The sequence below is a fragment of the Nicotiana tabacum genome, chromosome 15 (genome assembly GCF_000715075.1).
Source record: "Nicotiana tabacum cultivar K326 chromosome 15, ASM71507v2, whole genome shotgun sequence".
Classification (NCBI taxonomy): Eukaryota; Viridiplantae; Streptophyta; class Magnoliopsida; order Solanales; family Solanaceae; genus Nicotiana; species Nicotiana tabacum.
In genome coordinates, this window is record NC_134094.1 from 124,538,815 (window position 1) to 124,549,246 (window position 10,432).

General features: G+C 36.0%; 1 protein-coding gene across 1 annotated transcript; it reads left to right on the plus strand.

Annotated features, from left to right (window-relative positions):
* The first annotated feature begins 2,423 nt into the window (after positions 1 to 2,423).
* LOC107811970 (peptidyl-tRNA hydrolase, mitochondrial) lies at positions 2,424 to 5,990 on the plus strand. The gene is made up of 8 exons (XM_016636968.2): positions 2,424 to 2,838; positions 2,924 to 3,008; positions 4,012 to 4,079; positions 4,167 to 4,217; positions 4,288 to 4,361; positions 5,334 to 5,392; positions 5,465 to 5,541; positions 5,621 to 5,990. The coding sequence occupies exons 1-8, from the start codon at positions 2,524 to 2,526 to the stop codon at positions 5,726 to 5,728; spliced, it is 837 nt and encodes a 278-aa protein (XP_016492454.1). The 5' UTR covers positions 2,424 to 2,523; the 3' UTR covers positions 5,729 to 5,990.
* The last annotated feature ends 4,442 nt before the right edge of the window (positions 5,991 to 10,432 follow it).

The following is a 10,432-nucleotide window of genomic DNA, read 5'->3' on the forward strand; positions in this document are numbered from 1 at the left end:
CCAAGAAAAGTTACAAGTTGTATAACTTAGCTACCAAACAGTATTTCATTTCAAGGGATGTGGTCTTTCATGAAATTTATTTTCCTTTATCTCTCCCTAAAGACTTTTCTTGTTCTACTCCTACTTCTTTTCCTGTATCTCCCTCTCCCTGTCATTTTTTTCATGATGACTCATCCATTCCTTCTGCTTCCTTTACTTCTTCTATTCCACCTGTGTCAGTACCATCTTCTTCTCTTCCTATTCATCCTTCGAATCTCATAAGGTCTACTAGGGAGCATAATCTTCCTGCCTATTTGTAAGACTACTTATGCATTCTTTATTCCTCTTCTTCTTGCTCCAATTATGTCCTAAAGCATGCTAAATTTGAACCTAGTACTTATTCCTAAGCTGCATCTATTCCAGCTTGGCAGGATGTCATGAAAAAGGAATTTGAGGCCTTAGTGGCTAATCACACTTGGGATATCATAGAGTTATCTAAAGAAAAAAAGCCTATTGGTTGTAAGTGAGTTTATAAAATTAAATATAAAGCTGATGGGTCTATTGAAAGATATAAAGCCCGACTTGTTATTAGGGGTGACACACAGGTAGAGGGTGTTAATTTTACTAAGACATTCTCTTCGGTGATAAAGATGTCCACCGTTAAATGCTTAATAGTAGTAGCTGTAAAGAGACAATGGCCTCTTTTTCAACTAGATATCAATAATGCATTTCTGCATGGTGACCTGTATATGAAGTTACCCTCTGGCCTTTCCCTTTCTGCTGCTAGTTCTTCTACTTCTGCCCCTTTAGTGTGTAAATTGCAAAAATCCTTATATGGTCTCCGGCAAGCCTCTCGGTAGTGGTATGCAAAATTATCTCATGCTTTATGCTCTCAGGGCTATTCTCATTCCTTCACTGATTATTCTCTTTTTGTCAAGGGTTCTCCTGGGTCTTTCACAGCCTTAGTTGTGTATGTTGATGATATAATTCTTACAGGGGATAATGCTACTGAAATCTCTGCCTTGAAACAGTTTCTCCATACCCAATTCAAGATCAAAGACTTGGGTCAGTTATATTACTTTTGGGGCATTGAAATATCTTATTTTCCTTCAGGTCTCCTGTTGAATCAGAAGAAATTTGTATCTGACTTGCTCTCTGAATATAAATGTGAAGATGTTTCTCCTGTTGCTTGCCCTTTGGAACTTCATGAGAAGTTATCGGCTGATAGTGGCGAAGTCTTGGATAAACCTGAATTCTTTCGGAGTTTGGTTGGCAAGTTGCTTTTCTTGACCCATACTAGGCCGGATATATGTTTTGATGTACAACATCTTAGTCAGTTTTTAAAGTGTCCTCGCGTTCCTCATATGTTTGTTGCATTACACATTCTGAGGTATCTTAAATATACTTTAGATATTGGTCTTTTCTACTCCAATGATTCTGATCTCACTGTGAGTGCCTATGGTGATAGTGATTGGGTTGCTTGTGTTGATACAAGGTGATCTGTTACTGGTTTCTGTATTCTTTTAGGTGAAAGTTTGATTGGTTGGAAGTCCAAGAAACAACCTGTTGTCTCTCTTTCTTCTACTGAAGCAGAATATCGAGCCATTAGCAAGGTTATTGGTGAATTAACTTGGATGGTTCGACTCTTGTCTGATCTACATGTTCCTGTCTCTCTTCCAATTTCTGTTTTTTTTTTTATAATCAAGTTGCTATACATATTGCTGAGAATCCGATCTTCCATGAACGTACAAAATATATTGAAGTGGATTGTCACTTTATTTGCTCCAAGTTGGGTGAAGGCCTGATTCACTCGAGTCATGTATCTACTTCCAAGCAGATGGCAAACATTCTTACCAAAACTCTTCCTGGGTAGAGTCATCATCAATTCCTTTCCAAGTTGAAGGTGGTTTCCCCCTCCAACTTGAGGGGGGTGTTGGACTTGAAGGATATTCAGCTTCTGGTCCACGACAAAAACAGGCCCAAACTTGATATAAGTTCAATAGTTGTAACTTAATGTATTGCATTATTTTGTCTTAGTGGACTTGAGTTTGTTAGGTCCGATCCGGCTACATTTAGGCACATTATATATATTATTTTCTTTGTACAGTTGGATAGAAGGAACATTAGCTAATGTGAAAAGATTTGAGCCATGATTTTTCTCTCGAATCTTCTCTAACCCTAGAATAAATTTCCATGGCGATTTCTCTGTTTCCAAGTGTTATCATCATCAAATTAACTTTCAAAATGAATAACATCCAAATAGCTCGCTAAAAAGAAACATCCAGATAAATTTCATTATAATCTCATAGAAAGTGAGTAATTAAATGAAAAGACCTTGAATTAACGTATGCTCATAGTTGTGTAACTTTGCCTTCTTATTCATTTATTTCCAAGTCTTATGCTTTAGAGTGGCTAAAAAAATCTCTTTTTCCTTTTATTTGGGTAAACCAAACGACGTCGTTGGCCGCCATACAATTCCATTTGAGTCAATCCGTTCCCATTCAAAATTCGGATTCCAACACCTACTTACCATCTAAAACCACAATGAAACTAGCATGTGCAATTTCTAGCACTGCCTCATCGGCGACGGTCCTTTGCCGCCGCGGCCGCCGCCTCTTCTCCTCTTTTTCCCTTCCCAAAACCCTAAATTCATCATCATACTGGAGGAATTGGATGAGCAACACCGCCGCTACTAACTCTTTACATCAAATTTCCTGTTCAATGTCCACCTCAACCTCCCCATCACCCTCACCGACGTTATCGGAACCACCGCCGGAGAAGCCGAAGCCGAAACCTCAGCCTTGGCTTATTGTTGGCCTCGGTAACCCTGGGAAACGATACGCTGGCACCCGTCATAATGTCCGTTCTCTTCTTTTTCTAATATACTTGATGTTTTCGCACTGGTTTCTATATCATGTATTGATAATACTATTGAATTTGGCAGGTGGGTTTTGAGATGATAGATACTATAGCTGATGCTGAAGGAATATCTATGGGCAGTGTTTCCTTTAAAGCTCAATTTGGGAAAGGTACTTTCTTTAAGCTTGATTATACTGGATTTCAGAGTTTTCCTGATATATACAGTTACGTTGTGATCTTTTCTAACGTTTCAAAATATTGTCTACACAGTATCATTGTAGTTGCACAGCATCATTGCATTGACTAGTCTTTTTGTGGGAAAAAACTTATTTTCACCAGCTACGAACCTAATGGATACATGACTCACGTCTTCACATTAACATAGTTAATTATTACACATTACTGTTTGGATTCATGATACACGTCGTCACATTAACATAGTAAATATTCAAAATACATTCTCACCTTAATTTATCACTTAACCATGGTAACTTAATATGGTTTGGTGTAAATACGGGGTGTGTAAGTTTTATCTTTTTGTGATTCTAATATAATCCGTATCTGTTTGCTAATTATGTTGTAATATTCCCAACTTTTGAACTCCGGGCCTTGGTCATAGTGGTAAGAGGGCACGCCACGGCTTTGAACCTTGCCAAGACTATGTATATAACTGGAGAAGGGAGGGGTTGGTCCATTATCTGCTGAATCGTGTGCTTTTAGTGATTTCTTGGTTATCAAAAATAAATTTGTTTGTTGATTAGCTTTGTTAAATGGGTCATTGATTTGCTTTGATCTACTGTTTTCGAACGTTTGTGACTATTAAGTAGGTGCTTCATCTACATTCTTCAAAATGCAGTAAAATTAGCAGAAGAATTTACTCAACCCTTATGGATACTCCATTTAACTTAGCTAATTATTGAAGCTAGGCTTTGTTTTGTTGCATTGAGGTTTTCGTTCTCTAATTTAGCCACTATTGAAGTACCACTAATGTTGATATTTGGCTATCTTTGCGGTAAACTGCATTGACATGCTGCGGCTATGGGGGAGATTATTTAAACAAAGTTTTTCCGGATTAAGAAGTGGAAAGAAGGAACAAGTTTGATAATGAACTCGGTCATTCAAAATTGCTCTTTAGGATCACTTTCATGTTCTTTGGTTTCTTTTGCTTTCTAGGTTTCATTGGAGATGTTCCAATTATGCTTGCTAAACCTCAAACGTTCATGAATGCAAGTGGTGAGTCTGTAAGTCCACTTGTCTTGGCATGACCTGTCTCTTGTAGCTTCCATCCACCAAGTAGCATAAGATTGATATTTTACACTGTTTGACAGGTTGGAGCAATTGTTTCATATTATAAGATTCCACTGAAACAAGTTCTTGTGGTAAGCTATTGACAATTGAGCATAGAACTTATCTTTGTAATAACTTCCAACTAAAACTTTATAATTGCAGGTTTTTGACGATTTGGATTTGCCTTTTGCAAAGTTGCGGTTACTGCCAAAAGGTGGTCATGGAGGACACAATGGGTAATCTTTATTGTTGAATAGTTTCCTTTATCTGGAGCTTTCATCATGTGCTTATAATGATTCTGAAGTCTATTCCAGATTTTCTGCTATTTGCTTGAATATTTGATGCTTGAATATGTAGATAGTAATTGATTGAAAACTTGAAAGCAAGAATATTGATGGATACCAAGCATTTCATAGTTTGCTCCTTCTCATAAACTGCTTTTGGTTGATCATCAAAGTGTGAAGAAGACGTAATGATGGATTTATCAATTTGCGTAGGTTCACAAGTCAAGCTGGTCTACAGACCAAGTAGTTGGTTTTCATTAGTTTTTGGTTTTTTTCCTCAATTTCTCATTGTTTTACACTTTTACTTGGTACAACGACTATTTGTGGATGAAAATTTAACAATAGAAATAATCTTCACATTCAAATGATCATGATGTGTTGGAATCAAAACTGCTTGTTGACTGCTTTTCTCCTGGCTTTAAGTGAAAGAGTAAAACATATGATTGGTTTCTCTTTTTGATAAACGAGAGATCCCCAAGAGCCAGTGGCACACGGTTCGAAACCCGTGATGTGCGCCTAACCACACATCGGGCATTGCACTCTAACCACTAGAATAAAGCCTTGTGATTGGCGTTTCTGGTCTCCCACTATAAGGTGTCTTAAATCTGTAAAGTAATGTCATGGTAGGGCATCTTATGATACATGGAATATGGAAGCTTGATATATGTAGAATCTCCCTCCTGAGCCCGGAGTAAAGTAAATAAAAAGATGAAGGCCATACCGTTAGCACTCTGTCTGGATAGGTTTAGATTTAGCACCATTTCCTTCTGTAATTTCTGAACGAATACAAAAGAAATAGGAAAACCTTGGTGATCTGAAGAATTTGCTTGTCCAATATTCTTAGCTTAAATATATTTTTCTGCACTCTCTGCTTTATGGGTACTGCTTACTGGCATGACTAACTTCTTGCCTTATGTTTTAAAGGATGAGGAGCATTATGAATCACCTTAAAGGGAGCCGTGATTTTCCTCGTTTACGAATAGGTATTACCTCAGATCATTATGTACATCATTTCTGTGTGTTATTGTAGTTTCAAACATTGATATTTTCTTTAGGCATTGGGAGGCCTCCGGGGAAAATGGATCCCGCAAGTTTTGTTCTTCGCGCATTCAATCGACAAGAACGTGAGGAGGTACTTGCTTTTCTTTACTTATTTAAGTAGATTTCAGAAATACAATCACATATTGATGTTTGGCTTCTTTTAATTTCAGTTGGACTTCACATTACATAATGGTTTGGAAGCAGTGAGAATTTTAGTGCTCGAGGGTTTTGACAAAAGTGCCACATTTGTGAATAGTGCCAAACCCTTGACAGTTTAGTTTAGGGAAATTCTTTTTTTCAGATTTTCGCCAATTCACGAGAAGGCAGCGGAAGAACCATTGCTTGTAAGGCTACAGAAATATAGTTTGGTTAAACCAGAGTCATTCTAATACGAAGCCATAAAATCTTGTCAAGACAATTTTGGTAATGATTTTTTGATAGAGTTTTCTACTTTTCGGGGGTCCCCTTTGCCTTTGTTGTAATCATGATAAGTTTAAACATTCATTGTTTTGTTGTAAGGTATCCAAATGTGACGTCAAACTGGTCTTGTTTCTTAGTTTTATATCCCGGTCGAAAGGGGTTAAATTCATTAATTTCATATATGTATATTTATTCCTTTTTTTTGTGTGTGTGGAATTTGTCTGTAAGTTACTAGCCGCAGAGTATTCAATTCGTCAACGTCGTTCAAAATTTTCACTGAGGGAAGTTGTGGGACATTCCTTGCGGAGAATTTTGACACTCATGTATATAGGGGTGGCAAATGGGCGGGTTGTGTCGAGCGGGTTTTGAAATAAGTAAATTATCCGACCCGACTCGACCCATATTTAATACGGATAAAAAATGGGTTATTCGGCGGATAATATAGATATCTATATTACCCATGACTTCTTAAATATGATCATTTTTGGAAGAATTCTTAATCTCCAAACTTGAGGAACCTCAATTTGAGTCTTTCCAAATGTAAAAGTTAACTCATTAATTATCTATTGGTTATTCATTTTCTAAGTGGATAATATGATTCGCATCCACCCATTGTTAAAAAGTTCATTATCCAACCCACTTTTTAATGAATAATATGACCATATGGGTAATAACTGTTTTCTTTTAATCATTTTCTCACATCTACTCATGTACAAGCTGCGCTAAGAATCTGATACTGAAATTTGCCTTTGTATAAGAAAACAATTATAAAATTAGAGTACATAAATGGCCCCTTAAACTTGGCATACCTATTGAACAAGTCCTGAACTGAGTCCGAAATGTGCCAACTAGACACGACTTACTCGCATGGACATATAGCCTGTTTGGCCAAGCTTCTCTGGAGACAAAAGTAGTTTTTTTTTTTCAAAAGTATTTTTTTTTTCTAACTTGAGGTGTTTGGCCAAGCTAAGGGAGGCATGTGGGCCGGGCCCGGTCCTAAGTAGGCTTCGTGGGCCCGGTCCTAAGTGGGCTAGGTCATATGTGGGCCCGGGCTTCGCGGGCTTCTTGTTGGAATCGGACCGGGACCACGAACTAACGGTCTCGGGCCTAAGTGGGTCGGTCCATGGCCCAAGTGGGCCCAACAGATACTTTCTATTTTTTTAAAAAAATTATAGAAGTTAGAGAAAAAAAAATGGTAATAAAAATATCTAAGGCAATTCCTTGTAAATTATATTATAGAATTGTGACCTAAATTTTTTAATTCAAATTTAAAGACAAAAATAAGTTATATTCGATATATCGAATATAACTTATATATATATCGCTAATTCTAAAAAAAATTACAATTTAAAATAAGCTATATATATATAGCTTAAATTGAATTAAAATCCTAAGTTTCTACTATATACATATCGAATATATATAAGCTAATGCACTGATACTTAGTACATAGTATAGTGTAAGTATATATATTATATATATATAAGCTATATTCGATATAATATTAGCTAATATATAAGAAAAGGTGTAATTATAAAAAAAATTGGGGTTAAAACAAAGGTGTTCCACACATCATATTAAAGATCTGCGAGTCTATTTTCTAACTCATTAAACCGTTTGTCAATATGATATCGGAGTAGAGATATATGGGAGCCTTTGCGAGACTGCGCAGACTGTCACCTACTTGCTTAAACGAGAATCCAAAAATGGACCAGTTCGGGTCATCCAAAGAGGACTTTTTAAAGGTCTATCTACTTCATATATTATACTTGGGTTAAATGACTATTTTGGCAGGTAAAACAGTCATATTTTAAATGCCATAACGACTATGATGTGGCATATTTTTTTAAAAAAAAAAATTAGTCGTTGGGCCCGGATAGGCCCGTTTAGGACCGTTTGAACCGGCCCACTTCCCAGCTAGTCCTGGTCCCAACCGGTCCCGGTCTTGCGGGCCTCGCCTATGGAACCGGCCCACTACCCAGCCCACCTCCCATGGTCCTGGTCCTATCCGGTTAGGACCGTTTAGGCCCACCGCCCATTTGGGCTTGTGGTCCTAGGCCGGGCCCGGTCCTAACCGGCCCACATGCCACCATTAGGCCAAGTTTTTTGGGGGGAAAAAAGTGCTTTTGGGAAGAAGCAGAAGTAGTTTCTGAAAAGCAGAAGCAGAAATAGTTTTGACTTTTCTTTTTACCAAAAATAACCTTAACAAAATATAATATATACCACAATAACCGTTAAACATAATACTTAGGTTATTGATGTATAAATATTTCTTATTATTTTTAGGATAGCTTTCTAATATATAGTGACTTTGGGGGTGAAATCTTTTATATTTGTTGAATGATTTTTAATATATTTAACTTATATTAAAAGAATTAAGTATTTTTAACTTCATTGTTGCTGTGATTACATCACCTTCATGTCCGTCAACATGACAACCAACTTACACATGTATAGCTGGACTACTGATCTTGTGGTTTGGGAGGTACTGCATGGTTGTGTGTAATCTAATTACTTCCCAGTGGTGTTAGCATGACATCATGCTCATTCTGGGGTGTTTTGATGACATACAACAACAATATCCCAACAAGACAGCATCCACAACATTCCTTCAACACCCAAAACCAAATATTCTTCAATGCAGCCAAAACACACAAGAACTTGGTAGCAGAATGTTTCATCCTAACTTGTTTGCTATTTTTTGCAGGTTGCAGATATAGGTTCAAATTTTTACTTAAATAAAATGAAAAGATTTAATTATTGCATGTAATAACAAAATTTTAAGATTATTTATTTACCTATAATATTAACTATTAAGTATCTATTCATGTCCTTATTCGTAATTTGATAATTAAAAGCACTTTCTGAAAAGTTTAGCCAAACACAAATTATTGCTCAAAAGTGCTTTTCAGAGTGATTAGCCAAACACAAATTATTTCTGTTCAAAAGTATTTTTTTCAAAAGCACTTTTGAAAAAAGCACTTCTCAAAGCTTGGCCAAATAGGCTAATAGTGTGATCAAGGGTGTGTAACGTGCACTACAGGAAAAAAGGCTTTTAGCGAGGGAAATACGGTCGTTGAAAGTCCTGATCCAGTCGCAATTAGTAATTAACGGGCAAAAAATATCTGATCGTCGATGGTCGTTAAAAGTTTCGACGTTAAAAGTTTACGATCAGATTTCGATCCGGTCGTTAAAAATATTTAGCGACAACAAGAAATACGGTCGTTCTACCTACTTTTAGCGACCAAATTTTTCCTTCGCTAATTATTACGTGAAAACGCATTAGTTATGACAACTAATCCAATTGTTAAAAGTGCACCCGATCATTAATATGATAATTACCGTAAAGATACATAAAAAATAGTAATCCTTCTTTCATATACATTACACTTGAGCAAGTATGAAAAAAAATACAAATCGTCAATATTCATATAATATTTCATAGATAATTACAAGAGCTAAAACCTCACATTACCAAAAATATATCAATCTAAATTGTATGACATTGTAGAATTAAACATAAAAATATCTTAAATAACGCCCAAAAAAACCAAAAATATGTCTCTTTTATGCTTTAACTTGATCTTTAACATACTCGGTTGCTGTTTATACTTGCTCTGCGCTTTCTTCCTAGACAGATTCTTCAAACTTCAAAATCTTGATATGTCAAAAAAACAAAACAATGGTAAAACAACATACCAAGAAAAATTACATTTTCTAGAGATGAATATTCTACAAAATCCAACATTCACTATATAGTTCTAATAAGAATTCTTATCATGATATCCGTTTGCAACTCTGAACATATATTACGGCATTAACTGTGCTTCAATCCCGAACTAGTTAGGGTCAATTATATGAGTCTTCTATACTCATTCAATTTTCACACCTTTTTTTCTTATACTCAAACAATCAAGAATATGTGATCTTCCAAAAAAGAAAAAAATGGCCTAAGGTGGATGCTTTTGAAAATTCAAAAAATTATAGTTGGATAAGAAGGAGGGTTGGGTTTAAATTTAATTCCTATCCTACCAAAATCAGTTTCTCTTGCAAACTGTCCCTGAAACAAAACAAAAAAAACTCCATCCGAGCTTTGTCAAAGGCATCAATCTACCCACATCTGGTAGAAAATGAGGATCATCCTTATAATAGTTTGAACTCTAAAATATACCAGTCTGTGGGAGCCCAAAATGTACCAGTTGAAGACTTAAAATATCATCAACTATGTAGCTTAAAGTGCATCATGCATATTTGAAAGGTCACATTTACAAACTCCACTAATGCTTTTCTTAAGTTATACTCAATTCAACCTTCATCAAAAACTAATTTTCAATAATTGTAAAGGTGTACATATTAAATATTCATTGAGGTTAAGTCATAGCAAACAACCTTGCAGGTTCACAGCCAGTATATTCACTTAGGACATGAAATTTTCATACGCCAAAAAATATCTTGTTGGAGATAGAGAAAATAAACAAAGAGATTACAAGTTTACAAGATATAGGGTTAGGGTAGAGAGATTTTGGAAGACTGATCAGTCTCTGAAAGCTAAAAGCATCTGC

Bases quoted from the DNA above. Each gene is read 5' to 3' on its own strand.
- LOC107811970 (XM_016636968.2), top strand. From the start codon at position 2,524: ATGAAACTAGCATGTGCAATTTCTAGCACTGCCTCATCGGCGACGGTC. The intron at 3,009-4,011 runs GTACTTTCTTTA...TTTGCTTTCTAG, and splicing joins TAAAGCTCAATTTGGGAAAG to GTTTCATTGGAGATGTTCCA. The intron at 4,218-4,287 runs GTAAGCTATTGA...TTATAATTGCAG, and splicing joins CACTGAAACAAGTTCTTGTG to GTTTTTGACGATTTGGATTT.